Source organism: Miniopterus natalensis, chromosome 10 (assembly GCF_054644295.1).
Source record: "Miniopterus natalensis isolate mMinNat1 chromosome 10, mMinNat1.hap1, whole genome shotgun sequence".
Classification (NCBI taxonomy): domain Eukaryota; kingdom Metazoa; phylum Chordata; class Mammalia; order Chiroptera; family Miniopteridae; genus Miniopterus; species Miniopterus natalensis.
This window is the reverse complement of record NC_142090.1, coordinates 55,716,384-55,739,959: the sequence shown is the minus strand read 5'-3', so window position 1 is coordinate 55,739,959 and position 23,576 is coordinate 55,716,384. Positions and strand designations below refer to the sequence as shown.

The following is a 23,576-nucleotide window of genomic DNA, read 5'->3' as shown; positions in this document are numbered from 1 at the left end:
AGTATTCTGAACTCTATATCTGATAGATTGCTTATCTCCATTTCATTTAGCTCTTTTACTGGAGACTTCTCTTGTTCTTTCATTTGGGGCTTGTTTCTTTGTCTCCCCATTTTGGCTGCTTATTTTGGTTTGTTTCTATGTATTAGGTAGGCCTGCTAAAACTCTCAGTCTTTTTGGAGGGTCTCTGTTGCAGGCCAGTGTCAGACACTGTTTGTGACTGGCCTTGAGTACCCTGTTTGGAGCTATCAACAATCCACAGCTTGAGGTTCGCCCTCTTGGTGCTGGGTGCGTTTGGACAGGACCAAGATGCACACCAAAGTCTGCTTTTCTAAGGCTCAGGTCCAGAAGCAGATTAGGCAAAGACTCAAAGCACTCTGAGGTCTGCCTCTGCCTGCAGGCTGATTAATGTGATTCTCTTAATGAGCCTTGGGCTATAGAAACTCCACAGGGTAGGGTGAGAAGTTTTCCAGCAGGATGGGTCAGTTGCTTCCCCCTCAAGAAAAGCTGCTTGGAAGGTAAATGTCTGCCTGTGAAAGATGTCCTCTGCAGTATGAGGAATCCAGAGGGATGCCCTATGAGCTTTATCTCCAGAGCCCACAATCCTAGAATCTCCTCACAGAGCTCCAGTCCACTCTGCCCTCCCTCTGCTGGAGCCCAAGGTGAGTGGCTGCACAGGAAAGTTTGCGCATTGGCTCTTTAAGAGGATGCCTGTATTTCTAGCTGTCTCTCTCTGGCAGACAGAAACCCTGCTGCTTTTCACAGCCAGATGTTATGTGGGCACCTTTCTCAGTTCTGGTGCTCTTGGCTGGGAAGCCCAGCCTGGGGTTTAGCCCCAGTGTCCTCAGTGGGAACCCCCCACAGCTGAGCTATCTCTCTGGACCTTCAGCTACTCTCTGTTGGAGCCCAGCCAGCTCTCTTGCATCTCCACACTTCCTACCAGTCTCTATGTGGTCTCCACTTTTCCTCCTTGGTTATGAGGATGCTCTCCAGCTCATCTTCAGTTGCAGTTAATTATTCAGGATGGTTTTTCTCTATTTTAGTTGTAATTCCAGTTTGGTCCTAGGAGAGTGTCAGTGTAGCTTCCACTCAGTCTGCTGCCATCTTTAATCTCTCAGGAATTAAAATTTTTTTATTGTGTAAATTTTTCCACATACAGAAAAATACTGAACAGTATAAATACTTATGGCATACTTATCACCTAGACTTAACAGATTGTTAACATTTTAGTATGTTTATTTTTTCTGAAGTATTATAACGTACAGCATTTTCATAACTTTTAGTGCTTAATACTTAAGTATGTATCTCTTTTAAAATGACACTTTTTACATAACCGCAATACTGTTATTTCACCAAAGAAAATCAATAGTAATTTTTAATATTGTCTAATATCTAGCCGAGGTTCAGAGTTCTTCAGTTACTGTCAAACTGTCTTTTTACAGTTTGTTTTTTTGAACCAGGATCCATTTGGTTGTTGACTCTCATGAGATTCCTTGATTTTAAAACAGTTCTTTCTCCCCTGCTTCCTTTTTTCTCACCTTACTTTCATTTGTTGAAGAAACTATAGTCTTATAAACCAGAGCATTACACCTTCTCCTATTTTATGGCATCCTTTACCATGTTACTTTAGTCTCTGAATTTCCTGTAGAATGAAAGTTAGAGCTAAAGGATTGCTTAGATTGAGATCAAAATTTTTCCTCAAAATATGCCATAGATGATGCTGGATACTTAATTTTTTGTCACAAAATCTATTTGTTTGACTCAATCTAAGATTGATCATTGTGTTCAGGTTATAGAATTGTTTTGTTTTTAAAGTAGGTTTTTTTGTTTTTTTTTGTATTTACTGGGATAATAGGAATTTCTGTGAAAATACTTTTGTAACTCTAATATTAGCACTTGTGGAATGTTCTTCATATTCCTCAAAGCACTTACTAGAAAGCATTCAATCAATGTTAATTTGTATTTTTAAGTTTTATACATGCTCCTTTCCTTTAGGTTTGTTGTCCTTTTCTGAGTGAAAAGATAAAACAATTTTGTTTTTTTCACTACAGATTTTCAGCTACTGATGTTACAAACAAACTATTGGAGCATAGAGTTGAGGAAAAGACTTATACCAGGTAGGTACCACAGCAATCTTGAGAAAGAAGAACAAAGTTGGAGGAATTATGCTACCTGATATCAAACTATACTGCAAGGCCATAGTAATCAAAACAGCACGGTCCTGGGCATAGAAACAGACATATAGATCAGTAGAAAGAATAGAGAGCCCAGAAATAAATCCATGCCTTTATGGTGGTCAGTTAATATCAGCAGAGGAGGTAAGGACATACAATGGGGTAAAGATTGTTTATTCAATAAATGGTACTGGGAAAATTGGACAGGTCAGGATGCAGAGAAAAGGGAATGTTCACACACTGTTGGTGGGAATGCAGACTGATGCAGCCAGTATGGAAAGCAGTATGGCATTACCTCAAAAAATTAAAATAGAACTGCTTTATGACCCAGCTATTCCACTTCTGGGAATTTATATGAAGAAACTTGAAACACTGATTCATAAGAATATATGCACTCCTGTGTTCATTGCAGCATTATATACAGTAACCAAGATTTAGAAGTAGCCCAAGTGCCCATCAATAGATGAGTGGATAAAAAGCTGTGGTACATTTATACAGTGGAATACTACCTGGTGGTAAAAAGAAGGAAATCTTACCTTTTGTGACAAGGGTAGAACCAGAGAGTATTATGCTAAGTGAAATAAGCCAAAGAAAGACAAATACATATGATTTCTCTTATATGTAGAATCTAATGAACAAAATAAACTAGCTAACAAAATACACACTCATAGATACAGAAAACAGACTGATAGCTGTTAGAGGGTTTGGAGGCTGGGTGAAAAATGTGAAGAGATTAGGCAAAACACACAAAAAAACCTCATTGGTTCGGATAACAGTATGGTGATTACCAGAGGGAAAGGGGGATAGGGGAGGTAGAATCAGGTAAAGGCAGGAAAAATGGTGGTGAAAGAAGCCTTGACTTGGTGGTAAACACACAATACAATATACTGATGATATATTGTAGAATTGTACACCTACCTATATAATCTTATTAACCAATGTCACCCCAATAAATTCAATGAAAAAATTTAAAACCTGGTAAGTAATAAAAGTCTAAGAAACAACAAAACTACCATTTATTTTTGCAAAGTTATTATTGAGATAATAGACAAAATTGGTATATGAACTGGAGTATTTTATCAAAATTAAGTTTCTTCGATTTGATAATTATACTGTGATTATGTAAGAATATTTTGAGGTACTTTGAGGATATTTTGAGGATAAAAGGGTCTGATGTGTGCAACCTATTTTGAAATGGTTCAGAAAATAATAAATGATACGTAATGTGAGAGTTTGGTGAAGTTGTGTATTATTAGGAACTCATATTGCATTGCCAGTGGAAGTATGAATTGGAAAGTATTTTGTCTCAAGTTTTAACTTAGTCTAGCTGTCTTACTTTTTCTTATACTAATTGTAGGAAGACCACAAAAAGCTGTGTGTATGTATAGGGATATTTATAATGATGATGTATGAAACGAATGAACGAATGAATGACAAATTGGCAATAACCTTAATATCTAACAATATGAGACTGATTAATAAAATGAAAAACTTTGAGCATTAAAAATGATAATGTAGGAGAGACAACAAGATGGCAGCGAAGGTAACAGTGGTACCCTCTGCCTTGCACAACCACATCAAAATTACAACTAAAATACAGAACATCCATCATTCAGAACCTCCTGAAATCTAGCTGAAGAGAAGTCCTACAGCAAGGGAATTGAAGAAGTACATCAAGACCAGTAGGAGGGGTGGGGACGCAGGGCAGAATCTGGGCTGAATCTCAGAGATGCACTGTGGTCCCACACCCAGGTGCAGTGGGTAAAAACGGGAGGGATATCTCAGCAGTGGAGGTTTCCCGAAGGAGCAAGGGCCCCAGCGCCATATTACACCCCCCAGCCCATGGTTCCAGTGCTGGGAAGAGAAGTCCTGACAACGTGGGGCTGTAAAAGCCAGCAGGAATTGTGGCTGAGGAATGCAGAGGCTGCTGGAGTCCCAGCCAGCTCCTCTTAAAGGGCCCGTGGACGGACTCACTCAGACACACTCCCTCTGAGCTCCAGTGCTGGGCAGCAGCTTGAAAGGAACCTGGGACATTCACGGAGTAACTAGAATCAGGGTAAGAGTTGGAGGGGAAACTTTCTCACAGACAGAAGAGCTGGTAGAGGTGATGAGACTTTGATGAGACTTCCCCCCCTACACTGATCTCCTTCCCTGGATTTCCATTAGCCTGATTCACACTTTTCACCTTGCCCTGGTGATTCCCAAAGACCTTCCCCTCCCTACTTGCAAGCTCATCCAAGCCATTTCCAGTGGCTTTTCTGTGCAAATGGCCTGTCCTATCTCATGCTTAGGACTTTCCTAAAATTTCTTAACAAGCAGCAGCTGGCCTCAGTGTGCCCCATACCTCTGGATAAGTGTCCCCAGGCCTGGCACTAGTGGCAGCCTGCATTGGTTCATAGGTTGGCTTCTCCTGGACACCTCCAAGCCCAGCACAAGTAGCAGCCATCCATGGATTGCTGTATAGTTCATGCTGGGTGGCCCTGGGTAAGTCACAGGCAGAGGCTGACTTTGCATCTCCCAGGAGGACCCAGAGGATCATATTTCAGAGGGAAGAGGGAAGGGGGTGGGAAGAGATTAACCAAAGAAGTTACATGCATATATGCATAACCCATGGACACAGTAATGGGGTCAAGACCTGGGCAGGGGGTGGGAGCAAGGTGGAGGTGGGCCAATGGGGGCAGAAATGGGACACCTGTAATACTTTCAACACTAAAGATAAGTTAAAAAAAATGATAATGTAAATCTGTATTTATTGACACAATGCATAGTGTCCCAAAAAATGTATACACACTTTAACAGGTGGTAACTCACTTCATTTTCACTCCTTTTTAGGTTCAACTGATTTGAAATAATGAGTGAGGTCAGACTAAGCTTTGAACAAAGAAAATTTATCCTAAAGTGCCACTAGACGTTTTTTATGGGAATACATAAAAGATAAAGTTTACATTACAAAACCCGCAAAAGTAGATGAACTGATGCCCACAAATACTGAAGGCAGAGATTCTTGGTTGTTTGTGCTTCACGTTACCAGCATTCCTGTACCAGAACAGTCATCAGTTTGAAAATAGGCATTGACAAAAAAATTTATTCATTTCTGTAGATCCTTTTAAATTTTGAAAATGAACTGTATATTAATAAAAAATGACAGTATCATTCAAAGTGTGTATACACTTTTTTGGAACGCCTCATATATATTTTAGAGAGTGAGGAAGAGAGAGGGAAAGGAGAGAGAGAAACATCAGTGTGAGAGCGAAACATTCATCAGCTGCTTCCTGCACACAACCCTGGCATATGCCCTGACCAGGTATCAAAGCAGCAACCTTTCGGTGCACAGGACACCACCCAAGCAACTGTACCACACTGGTCAGAGCTCAATGCCTATATTTTTAAGTGTCAAAGTGGTCTACTAAACAGTTTGAATAGTAGTAACTTATTTTTTTAATTTTATTTTTCAATTACAGTTTACATACAATAGTAGTAACCTATTTTTGTTTTTTAAGAAAGCATGCACAAAGAATAAACTGTTTCATGTACACACAACTGTAAATCTACTTTTGCCCTACCCTGTATATAATATGTTCACACATTTGCATATTTACATACGTGTTTGTTTGCATCTGACATTTGGAAAGAACACACCTACATGTTGCCAGTGGTTATTTTTGAATAGCAGGTTTATAAGTGATTTTTATACTTTTTTTGTTAACTGACTTTTTAGGGAAGTATATTTTGCTTTTCTCAAGTTTTTCTAAGATGCCGCTTATGGAGGTTGTGTTTTTATTTTATACCTTTGCAACAACTTTCGGTATGCAGTAAAAGTAGTGCTATATTTGCTGATAACTGCCCCATATTAGAGTATCTGAGTAGTTATTAAGAGGTTAAATTCACAGCCTCTGAGTCTTGTTGGTCAGCTTTCATTCTGTTATATAGCCAGAGTCTGTTTTCTTAATGCTCTATTAACTGTCTTGCAAGTGCGATACTGCTCACGCAGCTTAGCTGAAGTACTTACCCTTTTTGGCAAATCAGAGAACATGTTCTATTAATGACAGTTGTGTAGTGCCTTTGTATAGAACTTACATATTTATTTTTTATAGTTGTCATAACATGTGCTTTGATATTTATACTGGTGATTGTTTTTATAGTTTTTAAAAAATTTATAGCAGTAAATTTTGAAGGCATTTTCCATTAAACTTTGACTCTACATCTTGCTTTTCTTTAACAGATTTTTCTTCAATTAATTAAAAATATGGATCCTGAAGTAGAGATACCACAGAGTATCAAAGTGACACCTCTTCAGCAAATGCTCGCCTCTTGTACTGGAGCTATACTGACATCACTAATGGGTAAAATATTGTTACTGATGTAGATTATGTAACTGAATCAATGAATCCATTTGAGTTTTACTAACTGTGAAATAATGGTAATATTATCATTCATCCTTCATAAGTGACAGTCTCCCTCCATCAACATAACATAAAAAGAACCCAGGACAGAGTATCAGGAGACTTGAATTTTAGTCCTTGCTTCGTCATTCTCCGGGTGAATGCACTTTGGGATTGTCTCTACTTCTCTCTGAGCTTCATTTTTTCATCTGTAAATTATTGGGGCTTATACCAGGAGTTTCCTGTGGTCCTTATCAGTGTTAAACTTTTCTGACTCTCTTATCCTTTTTTAAAATAGAATGCAAGATGAAATATAATATTAGCATAATGAATAATACAGAATTTGGACGATTTACTCTAGCAATAAATACACATTGTTTACTCTATTAATGATGAATTTCTTAAATTTCTCTGGACCACATTTTTTTGTTTTTCAGAGTCAGTTTCTTGTAGACAGCCAAATGACATAGTTAGGTGATAGTTTAGCATTTTAATGATTTTTAACTTGGCTGGGTTATTTAAATAAGCTAGCAGATGACTAGAACAAACATAAACTAATTGCATTAGAATGGTAGTATTTTACTTCAGGAATGTTAGGGTTGTAAAGGCCTTAGAGATCATTCTCAGATGAGGAAAAGTTTTCTTTGGTATCATTATTTGGCATTTTTCTACTTGGGCAGAATACAGCATGCAAATTAAAACCATTCTCCTTTGCTGTGCTTTTCCCAAGTGAAATAACACATCTGTTGATAGAGATGATTTATTACTAGCTTACTCAAATTTACATTAACTATAGTTTCCATTAGATATGGGTAAATTTAATAGATTAGGAAGACTAATAATGTTTATTGACTACTTATAATTCAGTTATTCTCCATATTTAAATAGACTTTTGGACTAGTACTTTAGTTTTAATGTTAATGGAATATAGTTGTAGAAATTTTATTTATTTTATTTTTTAAAAGTATATCTTTATTGATTTCAGAGAGAGGAAGGGCGGAGGGGAGAGAGATAGAAACATCAATGATGAGAGTCATTGATCATCTGCCTCCTGCATGTCCCCTACTAAGGATTGAGCCCGCAACCCCAGGCATGTGCCTTGACTGGGAATCGAATTGCCATCTTCTGGATCTTAGGTCAATGCTCAGCTGCTGAGCCATGCCCGGCCGGGCAAATATTTTAGTGCTTGTGAGAAAAGTAATTACATTGTCTTCTCATTGATCCTCTTCAAACAAAATTCAAGGGCAAAAATTAGAATGTTATATTCAAAACCACTTTAAGATAAATAATCTTACCCATTATATAGTGATGAAGAAAAGTATGATTCAGTACACATATTTTGCATTTTTTGGACAAATATTTCTAAATTTACATATATCACTTGTTAATTGAAATTTACGTATCTTCATAGTGACACCCCTGGATGTAGTTAAAATTCGACTTCAAGCCCAAAGCAACCCATTTCCCAAAGGTATGTACTAGTTATTCTGGAAGTGTTATGTTAGATTTTTAAATGTTACTGTATTCATTTTTGTTTGAATATTAATTTTTTTTTGTCAATTAAAAAAATTACCATCATGCAGAAGCAGTTTTTCATCACTTAGTTATACATGATGAAATCTAGGCAAGAAAACAAATTTGCATATATAACACTTTTTTTTTTAATCCTCACCAAAGGATATTGTTTCCATTGCTTTTCCGAGAGGAAGGAAGAGAGAGAGAGAGAAAGAGAGAAACATTGATGTGAGAGAAAGTATTGATTGGTTGCCTCCTGCATGCGCCTCGATGGGGGTCAAGCCTGCAACCGAAGTACGTGCTCTTGGCCAGAATCGAACCTAGGACCCGTCAGTCCAAGGGCTGATGCTCTAACCACTGAGCTATATATAACACTTTTATGAGCCTACTAATTAGGTAAGAGGATGATTTTTATATTTGGGTATATATCTCTTAAGTAAGAACAGAATTAACTTGTCAGGGATTTTAGAAGCTAGCTTGCTCTTTAGTCCAAAAACTATGCAAATCCTGCAACATCAACAGTCATCCAACTGTTGCTTGAATACGGTGATCAGAAACTCATTATTTTGTCAGGCAGCTTGGTTAATTGTTAAACAGTATAGTTTATATGCAGTCTGAGAAGAGTAATTATGCATTTTTATTAGATGGGCAAAAATAGCAATTCCTTCATCAACTTTTACAGTTTTATAAAGATAACGGCACTTTAAAACATGTTTAAAAAGCAGAAAACTGACCAGACTGTGAGGAATTTGGCTCAGACATAAATGCCACTCTGTTGAATGCATAGCATTAAGATGGAATGAACAGCAGACATATTTCAAATGAATGACAGGATAGATGGATTGTAGGAAGAGTCTAAAAAGTAAGGTAGTTTCCTACACATTAAAGAAAGCTTAAAAAGCAGGAGGCACTTGACTTATGTATTATAAAACGCAGAATTATATATGTGGTTGAACAGAGAAGACAGTTTTGGCAACAAGAGGTAGTCCAATAATGGGAAGGAGTTGGTATTAGAGAAAGTGGTAAATTAGATGGGAAGTGATGAATGTCTAAACTGAGCAGTATAAATCCAGAGAAAGGGACAAAGCATAGCATTATTTACATTGGTCAAGAAGAAGGTGTTTTTTCATAATTATTTTTATTGAGATATAATCAACAAATAATACTGTATTCATTTTAGTTATGGAACATAATGATTTAATAATATGTACACATTGCGAAATGATCACAATAAGTTTAGTTAATATCCATCACCTCACAAATTTACTTTTTCTTGTCATGAGAATTTTTAAGATATACATTTCATAATATATTTTTGTCTGCATTTCCTGTGCATACCATGGAGTTTTCATGTCAAATAGAGAAGACATACACCCATGTTCTCATATCAAAACAGGTTTTCCTCCTTTATCTTTTCTCTCCATTCCCTCAGATAACCTAAACGAATTTATTTCTGTGTGCATTTGCTTACTACAGTTCTGAAAACATAAAACCCACTAATTTGCTCAATTGCTTTCACCACTGTGAATTTAGATCCCAATGCTATATCATTAAGCACATCAAATTATGTATATTTCATCCTAAAAGGTGAGGATAAGATTATATCTTAAAATTTTCTAGTACTTCTCCAGTCCCCTCATTGTAGTTTCAATTTGTTCATCAGTAAAAATAATACAGTTATGTGATGTAATTGTTGACTGTTGTGATCTTCTTTGTTAGGAAAATGTTTTGTATATAGTAATGGACTTATGGATCATCTATGTATCTGTGAAGAGGAAGGAAACAAAGCATGGTATAAGAAGCCAGGTTATTTCCGGGGAACATTGGTAAGGAGATTATGTTATATAGTATAATCACAATATGTTTTCTATTTTTATTTGTTTATTTTGTTCACCATTTTATTTTGTTCATTAGATTCCACATATGAGTAAGATCATGTGATACTTGTCTTTCTCAGACTGGCTTATTTCACTCAGCATAATACTCTCCAGGTCCTACCATGCTATCTCATAGGGTAAGGGATCCTTTCTTTTTTACAACTGCATAGTATTCCCTGGTGTAAATGTCTGAGAAGATGCTTGATATGATTTCAATCTTCTTGAACTTGTAGAGACTTGTTTTGTGTCCTAACATGTGGTGTATCTTTGAGAATGTCCCGTGTGCACTTGAGGAGAAAGCATATTCTGCAGCTTTCAGGTGAAATGTTCTATAAATATCAGTTAAATCCATCTGATCTAGTGTGCCATTTAGAGTCAGTTTTCTTGTTGATTTTTTGTCTGGAAAATCTATCCAGTAAAGTCAGTGGGGTGTTAAAATCCCCTACTATGACTGTATGGCTGTTGATCTCTCCTTTAAAGCCCTCTAGAAGTTTTTTGTTTTTTGCTTTTTTTCCAGCCTGTAAGAGTCTTTTGTTCTGAGGTGGGTCTCTTGTAGACAGCATATATTTGGGTCTCGTTTTCTTAATCCATTCAGCTACTCTCTATATTTTTATTGAAGCATTTAATACATTTATATTTAAGGTTATTATTGATAGGTACTTATCTATTGCCATTTTATTTCTTTATGCCTATGTTTTTCATTCTCTCTATTTCAACTTCTTATTGCAGCACTCCCTTTAACATTTCTTGCAATGCTAGTTTGGTGATGATAAACTCCTTTAGCCTTTTTTGTGTGTGTCTGGAAAGCTCTTTAGTTCACCATCTATTTTGAATGATATAGCCTTGCTGGATAGAGTAGTCTTGGTTTCAGATCTTTGCTTCTCATTAGCTTGAATACTTCATGCCATTCCATTCTGGCTTATAGAGTTTCTGATGAGAAATCTGCTGACAGCCTAATGGGAATTCCTTTGTAAGTAAACAGATTGCTTTTTTCTCTTGCTGCCTTTAAGATTCTGTCTTTAATTTTTGACATTTTAATTATGATGTGCCTGGGTGTGGGCCTCTTGGGATTCTTTTTGCTTGGAACTCTCTGTGCCTCCTGAACTTGTGTGACTTTTTTCCTTCACCAGGTTAGGGAAGTTTTCTGCCATTATTTCTTCAAACAGGTTCTCTAACCCTTGCTTACTTTCAACCCCCTCTGGCCTTCTTATGATGCAAACATTGTTACTTTTCATGTTGTCCCACAGCTCCCTTAAACTGTCCTGTTTTTTAATTATTTTTTCTTTTTGGTTCTCTATTTGAGTGATTTTTTTCTATCCTGTCTTCTAATTTGCTGATCCGATCCTCAGCTTCCCCTAATCTGCTGTTTATTCCTTCTAATGTTTTATTTATTTCTACTGTGTCTTTCTTAATTTCCTTCATAGTTTCCTTTTCTTTTTTCATGCTCTTGAGCGTCCTTATGATCAGTATTCTGAACTTTATATCTGATAAGTTGCTTATCTCCACTTTATTTAGCTCTTCTTCTGAAGGATTCTTTTGTTCTTTCAATTGGGGCTTGTTTTTTTCTCCCCATTTTGGCTACCTGTTTGGATTTGTTTCTGTGTATTAGTTAGATCTGGTAGGACTCCCAGTCTTTTGGGTGGTCTCTGGTGCAGGCCAATGTCAGATGCTGTTTGTGACTGGCCTTGAGTACCCTGTTTGAAGCTTTCTGCACTCCACAGCTTGTGGTTCCCTCTGCTGGGACTGGGTGTGTTTTCTATATTTTCTATTTTTATATTTAATCTTGTGAATGAATAATTTTTCAAATTACAGGAGAGTAAAATTTTGTATAGTTATCAAATGTATCTACAGATAAAAAGTAGATATTGAAGTAAAAATGAGAAAGTACTTCTTTGCTTTTAAGTCTTTAACTTTTTATTTTTTCATGCTTTTTTATGTAGAAAAAAAGGGGAGTACATTTTTTAAAATTAAATTTTAAAATTTTGAGATAATTGTAGGTCTTATGTAATTTTAAGGAAACTATACAGACATATTCCCTGTACCCTTTTCCCCTAATGAAAACATCTTGCAAAACAAGTATAATAGCACAACCAGGATATCGGTATTGATACAGTTAAGATACAGAACAATTCCATCACCACAGGCATCCTTTTTCCCATTTATAGTCACACTCATTTCTTTTGTGCTCTTACCTGCTCTTTACTCCTGGCAATATAATTATGTGATTATATTTTTCTCCATTTATATAATTTTGTAATTTCAAGAATGTTATATAAATGGACTCATAACGTATATAATATTTTGGTATTGGCACTTTTCACTTAGCATAATTATGGAGAGACTCATCCACATTGTTGAATGTACCAATAGTTTGTTCCTTTTTATACTATTCTATGCTATAGATATACCACACTTTGTTTTCTGGGGGGTTTCCAATTTTTAGCTGCTCTAAATAAAGCTGCTACATACGTTCATTCACAGATTTTGGTGTGAAAGTAAGTATAAAAAACTACTCATTATTTTTCTCTGTGAACACTGTTTACAATACTTCTGAACCAGATGTGTGGGTCTCCCCGCCCACACACACACCCCAACCAATTCTCCATTTCTCAGCAGACACCTACTAGGTAGCCTACAGTTTAACTCAGTTCTGACATTATCTGCCTGGAGTTAGCATCAGGTCCCATAAGTTATGGGCTCAGTCCTACAAGTCTGCTCGAATTTCAGATGCCAATCACAAGTACAAGTTGTCACCTGTGTTTCTGAATGATTGGCTAAAAATTGGAGTTCCCATGACTGCCTCTTTGGGTTTGAAAATTTGCTATAATGGTTCATAGAACTCAGGAAAACAGTTTACTTACTAGATTACCAGTATATTATGAAAGGATACAACTTAGGAACAGCCAGGTAGAAGAGATGCATAGGGCAGGGCTTGGTGGACTGGAGGTTCCATGCCCTCCAGATGTGTCACTCTCTCAGCACCTTCGTGTGTTCACCAACCTGAGAGCTTCCAAACCCCACACTTTAGGGATTTTTATGGAGAATTTATTGTGTAGGTGTGATTGATTAAATCACTGGCTATTGGTGATTATTTCAACCTCAAGTCCCTCTCCCTTCCCCAAAGTTCCTTGAGTTGGGGAGTAGGGTGAGCTGGGGGAGTGGGGCTGAAAGTTTGAATCCTCTACAGTCATACCTCATTTTATCATGCTTCTTTTTATTGTGCTTCCCAAATATTTCCCTTTTTTTTTAAGAAATTGAAGGTTTGTGACAACCCTGTGTTGAGCAAGTCTATCAGCGCCATTTTTCCAACAGCACTTGCTTACTTTGTGTGTCTGTGTCACATTTTGGTAATTCTCCTGATATTTCATACTCTTTCATTATTATTATATTTATTATGTCTTATTATATTTGTTATCAGTGATCAGTGATCTTTGATGTTAGGATTGTAATTGTTTTGGGGTACCATGAACCATGCCCATATAAAACAGTGAACTTAATTTCTAAATGCTCTATGTGTGTTCTAACTGCTCCCCTGGACCAGCCGCTCCATGTCTTTCTCTCTCCTCGGCCCTCCCTATTGCTGGGGTTACAACAATATTGAAATTGGGCCAATTAGTAGCCCTACGATGACCTCTAAGTGTTCCAGTGAAAGGAAGAATTGTGCCTCTCACTTTAAATTAAAAGCTAGAGAAGATTAAGCTTTTCGAGTATACTGTAGTAGCTCCAACCCAGGGAACTATTCTTTGCTAATCCGAGAAAACCACGCGGGACCAGAGGGGAAAGTCATAGCCTTTATTACTTACATCTGGGGAAGACCCAATGGTGGCCTATCAGGTGAGTTTCTGCACTCAGCCAGGGTAGGATAGGGGCTTATGTAGCAGAGGGGAGAGAGAGAGGGAGGGAGCCATGCTGGGAAAGGCCTGCATGCAGAACAAGGCCAAACAGAGAGTCTGGTGAGAGGCTTGTTACCCATCAAGGACGTGGGAAACACTTGGATCTGAGCTGCTCTGCTCCTTGTGCCACTGGCCAGGCAGATACCTTCCCACTGACTGGGAGGGGAAATTGGGCTATATTCTCGTGTGACCCTACAGTGAGGAAGGCATGAGCAAAGCTGAGATAGGCCAAAACCTAGGCCTCTTGTACCAGTTAGCTAAGGAAAAATTCTTGAAGGAAATTAAAAGTGCTATTCCACAATGAACATTCTCTGACAGACACTATGTTAGTCATGGCAGTGTGGCTGGTGACAGTAAAAATGACCCACAAATGGAAGCAGCTGGCTTCACAGCTCAGGTGATTATCCTGAACCACCCAGGCTGGATGTGCACCTGTGCTGAACTGTCACACAGCTCACATTGCTTGCAAATTTGCTGAGCTGAAGATTGATCGTCACTCTGGGGAAAAGCTGGAAGATGGCCAAAGTTTTTGAAACCTGATGTTGCCATTGTCTCTGGTTCCTAGCAAGCTCATGTGTGTTGAGAGCTTCTCTGACTATCCTCCTCTGGGCTGTTTTGCTGTTTGTGACATGAGTTGCTGTGCGTGTTATCAAAGCAGTGGACAAAAAGGCACCTGGAGCTGGCAAAGTCACCAAGTCTGCCCAGAAACCTCAGAAGGCTAAATGAATATTATTCCCAGTACCTGCCACCCCAGTCTTAATCAGTCTTAATCTGTTCAGTCTCAGAACTGTTTATCTCAATTGGCCAGTTAAGTTTAATAGTAAAAGACTGGTTAATGACTATAATGCATCTTAAAACCTTCAGAAGGGAAGGAGAATGTTTTGTGGACCATTTGGTTTGTGTGTGTGGCAATTTTTAACTTATTAGTTTTTAAAGTCAGTACTTTTAATGGAAACAACTTGACCAAAAATCTGTCACAGAATTTTGAGACCCATTAAAACAGAGTCTAATGAGGGGGGAAAAAGTGCTACTCCAGTGAACACAAGAATGGTAAGAAAGCAAAGCAACCTTATTGCTGGTATGGAGAAAGTCTTAGTAGTCTGGTTAGAAGATCAAACCAGCCACAACATTGCCTTAAGCCAAAGCCTGATCCAGAGTAAGGCCTGAGAGGTGAGGAAGCTGCAGAAGAAAAGTTTTAAGATAGCAGAGGTTGGTTGATCAGATTTAAGGAAAGCAGCCTTCTTTATAACATAAAAGTGCAGGTGAAACAGCAATTGCTGACGTAGAAGCTGCGGCAAGTTACCCAGAAGATCTAGCTAAGATAATGAATGCAGGTGGCTGCACTGAACAGCAGATTTTCAGCTGGATGAAACAGTCCTAGAGGATGCCATCTAGGACTTTCATAGCTAGAGAAGGGAAGTTAGTGCCTGGCTTTAAAACTTCAAAAGTCAGGCTGACTCTGTTGTTAGGAGCTTATGCAGCTGGTGGCTTTAAATTGAAGCCAATGCCTCTATAGATCATTCTGAAAATCCTAGGGCCTTTAGGAAGTATGCCAAATCTACTCTGCCTGTGCTCTGTAAATGGAACGATAAAACCTGCATGGCAGCACATCTGTTTATAACATGGTTTATTGAATATTTTAAGCCCATTTAGAGACCTACTGTTCAGAGAAAAAGATTCCTTTCAAAATATTGCTCCTCATTAACAATGCACTTGATCACCGAAGAGCTCTGATGAAGATGTACAATGAGGTGAATGTTGTTTCCATGTCTGTTAACACAACATCCATTCTGCAGCTCAATGATTAAGGAGTAATTTAACTGTCGTGCCTTATTACTTAAGAATACATTTTTTAAGGCTGTAGCTGCTCTAGGTAGTGATTCCACTGATGGACATGGTCAAAGTCAATTGAAAACCTTCTGGAAAGGATTTACCATTCTAGAAGCCATTAAGAATAGTGACTCATCAGGAGAGGTCAAAATATCAACATTAATCAGAGTTTGGAAGAGGTTGATTACAGCCCTCATGGATGACTTTGAGGAGTTCAAGGACTTAACAGTGGACGAGTGTAGAGGTGGTGGAAATGGCAAGAGAACTAGAATTAGAAATGGAGCCTGAAGATGTGACTGAATTGCTACAATCTCATAATAAAACTTGAGTGGATAAGGAGTTGCTTCTTATGGATGAGCAAAGAAAGTGGTTTCTTGTGACAGAATATATTCCTAAAGATGCAGTGAAGACTGTTGACTTGACAAAGGATTTAGAATATTTCATAAACTTAGTTGATAAAGCAGAGGCAGGGTTTGAGAGGATTGACTCCAATTTGGAAAGAAGTTCTACCCTGAGTTAGCTGTTATCAAACAGCATTGCCTGCTTCAGTGAAATTAATCAGGAAAGGAAGAGTTAATTGATGTGGGAAACTTCATTGTTGTTCTGTTTTAAGAAATTGCCACAGCCAGCCCAGCATTCAGCCACCACCACCCTGATCAGTCAGCAGCCATCAACATTGAAGCAACTCCCACCACCAGCAAAAAATTTACAATTTGCTGGTTTCAGATGATGATTAGCAGTTTTAGCAGTAAAGGGTTTTTTAAATTAAGATGTATACATTTTTGGACATAATGCTATTGTACAGTTAATAGACTACATTTTAGTGTAAACATAACTTGTATATACACTGGGAAATCAAAAAATTTGCATGACTCTCTTTATTGCAGTGGTGTGGAGCTGAACCTGAAATATCTCCTAGGTATACCTGTACTGGCTTGGTTGGTTCCCCTGGCAACCAGCTCCCACCTTGTGGTTATCTGGGGGCTTTCCAAAAAATTGCCTTATTAGCATAAACTCAGGTGTAGTTGAAAGGATTTTGTTATTAATAACAAATAATAGGGATTTCAAAGAGTGTGTTAACCTAGATGCACAAAAACAATGGCTAGAACTTGCTTAAATCAAAAATAAATATTTTACAAAAGAATGCCTGGGGTATGACTGCCCATTTAGGAATTTATGGTCAGATCATCCACTGAGGTTACTTTTAGTTACTGAACTTATACATATCCCCTTTTCTTTCATAAAAATGTGGTTTGCAAATACTTTTTCGTACTCTTTAACTTGTCTTTTTATCCTCTTAGATAGGGTCTTTCATGGAATAAAAGTTTTAAATTTTAAGTTTAATTTCTCAGTGTTTTTCTAGATAGATCATAGAAAATGTCAAGTCTAAGTACTCTTTACTTAACCTTAGACCTGAAGATTTTCTCTTATTTAAAAAAAAAAAAAATTTGTAAACAGAGAGTATCATCCAGAATGCTTTACTTGTGTTTGAAAGTTGAGGACAATTCCTTAAAAAAAAGAAAAAGATTGGCCATTCATAAATCTGAGCAGCTTATATTTTAGAAACAAACACTTGAGAGAATCAAATTACCAATCAATTATTAGCATAAACTTTCTGTATATCGGGTTTAGGGTTATATTTTGATTACTTTTCTCCTATTATAATTTCAGGATGCCTTTTTGAAAATCATTCGAAATGAGGGCATTAAATCCCTGTGGAGTGGCCTTCCCCCTACCTTGTAAGTTGAAATTTAATATTTTCTTTTACTAAATGATGGTGGTGTTTTGTTTTGCTTTATAATCTGCATGCTTAAACAAAATTGTACATTTTTAATTTTAGAACTTTTTCATATTTTACAGCATTGTTTTGTTAGTCCCATAACCACCAACACACTTGATGATTTGCTAGGACTCACAGGACCTAAGAAGGGTATATTCATGTCTGTGATTTTGTTAAAAAAACACAGATGAAGTTGACCAGGCAACAGGCTGCTTTATGACCTCGCACAGGATGTGCTTATTTTTTCAGCATTGAACTACAGCATCCTGTTTAAAGTGTTTCTGCCTTAAAACACACTTGAATTTTAAGTCTAGGGCTTTTATTGAGGGTTGATTGCATAGGCATATTCAATGTTTGTGACCAACTCTGATTACCAAAACTCCAGACCCCTAAAAGGAAAGCATATGTTTACCAAAAATCACATCATTTGCACAAATCAATCTAGACAAGTTGGATTAGTGCTACAGGTATACAGAAAAACCTTGTAATGGGGAATATTCCAAGGGCTAAATTTCTTGGAGTTGGCCAAAGGTCAAGCATGCAAATAATGCCTTCCTGAACATGTAGAAGATTTGAGCAGCCCGGCTTCTTGTATGGTGCACAAGCATAACTTTTTTGTTCAGAAATTAAGAATTTGGTGTTTGACTTTTTATTTATTATACTAAAATAATGAAATATTGTGGTAAGTATACTTTTCCTTTTCCAGATAATTTTAATTCTCTACTAACTAGCTATTATATGAATTAATGTGATAAACTAGTAAGGCCAAATTAAATGTCCCAACTAATACCTTGCCCTTATATACCTTGTTTCTTTCTAATTTTTCTTTTGATAGCCTACTTAGAGGCATATATTTTAAACACTGCTTAAGGTTATAAAGTCAGTGGTAGATCCAAGACCAGCAGTCAATCGTATTTGTAAATTCTCATCATCAAATTTCATTAAAGAACATTAGGCATTCCAAAGTATAGTCTGTGAATGTCCTTTAGTTAGTCTATAAACATAGACAGATTTCTTATTGCATTAATGTTTATGACATGACAGTGCCTGTAACTCTGTTTAATTTAATTAATAATTCCCTTTTGATAAAGAATGTCATCGGAATTTCCTCAGTACTAGTATATGTAAGTCTGCCATCATTAATTGTAATTTATTTCCAGTTTTGTAAGCAGGTATTTTACAATTGCTGTAGCACTTTTTACATTAGTGAGTTTCATGTTATGGAATATAATTGGGAGGGAAGATTTGGGAGACCAAAAACAGATAGAACAAGTCTAGGAGATAGAGAAGTGTGTCCTCCTTTATCTCTTCCTACTTTTGATCTCACTGATACATGGACTTATTTTCACAACTAGAATGTAAACTTTTGGAGGGAAGATACCTATTTTAAATTTTTTTGTAGCCTACTGAGTTAATATTTTAAATAAAAGAAAAATTGATCTCAGAGAGTGATTCGTTCTGGTTTTCAGCTTATACAAAATATAAGGAATTTAGCTTGAATTTAATAATATATTTACATATATTTTATGTAAATCTTTTTGTTTGTGTGTTTCTGACAGAGTAATGGCAATTCCTGCCACCGTTATTTATTTTACCTGCTATGATCAATTAACTGCTCTCCTGAGGTCTAAATTAGGAGAAAATGAAAGCCGCATACCAATTGTTGCTGGAGTTGTGGCCAGATGTAAGTAATAAGTTTACTATATTTTCATTTTGATTTCTGTTCAAAGCTTCTTTTAAAATTTTGACATTCACAGAGAATTTGTACAAAATTCAAAGTATTGGTAATATATACTGTGCATTTGTAGTTTGTACTAATTTGTTAATATTTATACTCTAGAAATCATATGGTATGGTAATTGCTATCAGAATGAAATGGGATCAACCCATTCCTATCAAATTTTGGACAGAGATTTTAGAATGAATTTAGACTTTTAACTTTAGATTCTAGATTTTAGGATGGCGTCCAATTGATGGCAAAGTCCTGAATCATTTTCTTTATTGATTTTGAGATTCAGTGTTTATTCAGAAGGAAATTTGCCTCTATGCAGAAGGACATTTTTCTCTGAGTTGGAGTAATGTATGATATTTCTGGAACTGCTCTTGAAAGAGTTGAAACCAGAAAGAGTAAGTTATATGAAAACCTTTATTAAGAAATACCTTTTTCAAGGAAAAAAATCTGTACCAGTATGTTGGCATTAGGTACTTGATTTTAAGGTTTGCAGACATTTCAGAATAGAAGTTTAAAATATAAAATGCATAAACTATTAATTTTGCATGTGTGTTTGCATAGTACATGGCTCTGGTTTTGTTTTTTAATATTTGTTTGTATTAGTTGGTGCAGTAACTGTAATAAGTCCATTAGAATTGATAAGAACCAAGATGCAATCTAAGAAGTTTTCTTACAAGGAACTGCATCAATTTGTCAGCAAAGAAGTATCTGAAGAAGGTTGGATTTCGCTTTGGAAGGGCTGGGCTCCTACTATTCTTAGAGATGTACCATTCTCAGGTAGGATTTATCTTATTAGTATCTGCTAAATTTTAAATGGCTTTGTCTTATTTATATATTACTTTAAAATCAACTATATTTTAAGTCCCTCAAGGCTAAGGGTGAGCTATCTTCTTCAGTAACCACAAACTCCTAGTTCAATGTTGTGTTCTCAGGGCTTTATGAGTCTTTATTGAATGGTTTCTAATTCAAGCTTGGTTTTATTTTCTTCTTGTGTTTAATTTCTCTTCAAACATTAATTGGTATTTATTTCTATTTACATAATACAAACTGTCTTTAATTCTAAGTGAGTCATAATTAGTAAGGTAGGTAAACTACTCCAAATCAAAAGATCACAAAACACATTTAAGAATATCTGTTGCCCAGCCAGCATGGCTCAGCAGTTGAGCATCGACCTATGATCCAGGAGATCGAGGTTCAATTCCTGATCAGGGTACAAACCCAGGTTGCGGGCTCGATCCTGGTGAGGGGTGTGCAGGAGGCAGCCGATCAGTGACTCTCTCTCATCACTGATGTTTCTCTCTCTCTCTCTCCCTCTCCCTTCCTCTTTCTGAAATCAGTAAAACTATATTTAAAAAATTACCTGTGAATAATATTGACTCCTACTTTTTTCAGTTATCAAAGGTAAAAGTCTTTCCCATTAAATGAGTGTCCTGTAAACAAGACTGTTATAAACCTGATAGAAGATTGTGCTAATCATTCAATTATGCAAAGGGTGAAAATCATGAAAAAGAAGTGTAAATAAAGCTAACAAATAACTTGTAGAATGTGCACACTTCAGTACTATTTCTCTTGTGTATTATGGGAGTTTTCATTTAGACTGAGTAAAATCAGTAAGGACCTTTGCATTAATGTTATGCTTCCTTTTGTTCTCTTGAGTTAATCCTTTCTTTTGCTTCTCTCATTCACATCTCTGTGCATCTTTCCCTTTTCATTAGTGTTTTTCTTTAACATTTTATGATCAGTTATTATGTTGTTTAGAAACATACAATGTATAATTAGTGTATTTTTTATGTTTGTATTATATGATATTTGACACAGCAAAAGTAACATAGGTATAAATTATAAAGCATACTAATAAAATGAACACCTATGAAGTCACCACTTCAATATATGAACTAGAACATTGCAATTTTTAAAATCATGAAACCACATATATTCCCTCCACTATTACATCCCCACTCGTAACTACTATATTGAATTTTTCTTTATCATTGATTTGATTTTTAAAAATAGTTTTACCACATATGTGTTATTGCTCAACAGTGTATTATTTAGTTTTGCCTGTTTTTGAACTTTAAAAATTGCTTATTTTATTTAAATTTTCTTAAGGTTTATTCTTATTTTTATGTGTAACTGTTTTCTTTAGTTTTACTCATTTATGTATGAGTAAGCAAGTAAGCAATGCTGCTGTGAACAGTCTCTTACTATACAAGAATTTCTCCAGTATTAGATTTGATTAGATAATATCAAGCTCTTTTCTAAAGTGTTTGTGCAGATCTGCACACCTACCAGCTTCACTTCATACCTTCCCCAACTTTCATTGTCATGGTTCTTAATTTTTGTTTAGTAATTTAAAGTGGTGATCTCATTAACTTACATTTTTCTGATTATTGAGATTGGACACTGTTTCATTGGCAGTTGATTTGGGGTTATGGAGTGAAATAAGTACTCGTTTCCCCAACAAGTGGGTACATAGTTATCCCAACATCATTTACTGAATAACCATACTTTCTGCAGTGATTTGCAGCATCACCTCTGACATAGCAAATTTTGATGTATGCATGGGTCTGTTTCACTGGCCAGTATATCTAATCCTGTGCTAATACCACAGTACTGTCTAAATTACTAGTGCATTATTATAAAAACCACTTGATATTGCCTTATGTTTCCCTTAGGAATGTCATATCTCTTTATTAGATATAACTGTTCTTTAAAGTATTTCAGTAGAGATTTAAAATTTTCTTCAAAAAAGGTTATATACCACTTAAAAAACAAGATTCATTTGTAGGTACACCCACCCTTTCCCAACTTCTGGTAGCTATTTTAAAATCTCTATTTAAAAAAAACACAAAAAGGGTTTTCTAAATCTTATGGCTGAGGCAGTGTTAAAATTGATTTTTCTCTACTAGCTTATGTTCAGCTATTTTTAAAACTGTTACAAATTCTCATTTGTCTTCATATCTTTTGGGTTTCCTATGTAGACAGTAACATGTAAATTATAACTACTTTGTTTCTTCGCTTTTAGTCATTATAGTTCTTATTTGTTTCATCTTACTGGGCTTCCCAGTAAAGTTTTGAATAGTAGTAATGATAATGTTGCATCCTATCATTTTCCTTCTTCTAAAGGAAGTAATTCTGTTGTTCCACCATTAGTAAGTATTTTTGGTATTGGTTCTTGATGCATGTCCTTTATCTAAAGAAGTTCTCTTTTAAGACTAGTTTTCCAAACAATTTCTTTCTTTGCTTTAAATGAAAGCGATCCCGCGGTTCTGTCAGTGTGGTGTGTGGCACCTAAAGGATTTATTATATTTGCTTCCTTTACATTCCTCAGATAACCCACTTTAGTCACAGTGTATGATCTTTCATGAAATTCCCCTGGCTTTAGTTGCTTTTTATTATTTAATTTCTGTAGGATTTGACACCAAGGTTCATGAATGACATTGGCCTGTACTTTTCCTTTCTCCTACTGTCTTTGTCAGGTTTTGAAGTTAAAGTCCTACTTCACCAATGCATAGTTTTTTTGTTTGTAAGACTGCTAGAATATCACTGAGAATTTGGTTCCTTTTTTTAAAATTTCATCTGGTATGTGTCTAAACAGAAAGCAAGGTGTGTTAAGGTTAGAATGTCTCTTTTCCTTTAATAGAAAACCTCATAAATATTTTCTTCAAAGTCCACATTTCATTTCTAAATACAAGTTCATTTCATTCTGTTTTTATAGCAATGTACTGGTATAACTATGAAGTTTTAAAGAAGTGGTTGTGTGAGAAATCTGGTTTATATGAACCGACATTTATGATCAACTTTACTTCAGGGGCATTGTCTGGTTCTGTAAGTTTATTCTTTTGTTGTTAATATGCCAGAATGATGATAATTGTCTTATTAAAACAGAACAAAATATTGTATAGCATTTCATGTCTATTGAGATAACACTTTTGAGCTGCACTGCTTTAAAAATTTTCTGAGTATTGACAATCCTATTTTGAGGAAATAAATTACTAGCCATTCAAATATTGTAAAATGCACTTTGTCTATGTTTTTACTGTATTACAAATACTTTATTATATTATTCTGAACAACTTTTGGACTTGTTAGATAACTACAGTTATGATAATTACAATAGTTTAAATAGTGCTTTGTTATTACAAGATATTTTGCAATTTGTTCATTAAATGCCAGGTCTAACTAGGTAATATTGAATGGAGTGTCATCTCATATGTATAATTGAGTTGAATAAATATAATTTCATTCTCATCTGCTAATTTCTGCTTTTTTGGGAACATTTTAACTAAGTACTTTTTAAAAAAAATATTTTTAAATTGATTTGAGGAGAAACATCGATTTGTTCCACTTATTTATGCACTCTGGTTGATTCTTGTATGTGCCCTGACTGGGAATT

General features: G+C 36.0%; 1 protein-coding gene across 4 annotated transcripts in view; it reads left to right on the top strand.

Moving 5' to 3' along the window:
- The window catches only part of SLC25A40 (solute carrier family 25 member 40), a 38,135-nt gene that overhangs the window by 4,778 nt on the left and 9,781 nt on the right, over positions 1-23,576 (top strand). For all 4 annotated transcript variants that reach the window (XR_015715177.1, XM_087821137.1, XM_016218870.2 and 1 more), the window contains exons 2-9: positions 2,049-2,114; positions 6,394-6,514; positions 7,965-8,024; positions 9,788-9,894; positions 17,340-17,407; positions 19,008-19,132; positions 19,784-19,957; positions 22,899-23,008. Coding sequence is in view for 3 of the 4 variants with exons in the window: in XM_087821137.1 (XP_087677263.1) it covers positions 6,418-6,514; positions 7,965-8,024; positions 9,788-9,894; positions 17,340-17,407; positions 19,008-19,132; positions 19,784-19,957; positions 22,899-23,008 (741 nt within the window). In the remaining variant the exon portion in view is untranslated. The remainder of the gene's footprint in view (positions 1-2,048; positions 2,115-6,393; positions 6,515-7,964; positions 8,025-9,787; positions 9,895-17,339; positions 17,408-19,007; positions 19,133-19,783; positions 19,958-22,898; positions 23,009-23,576) is intronic.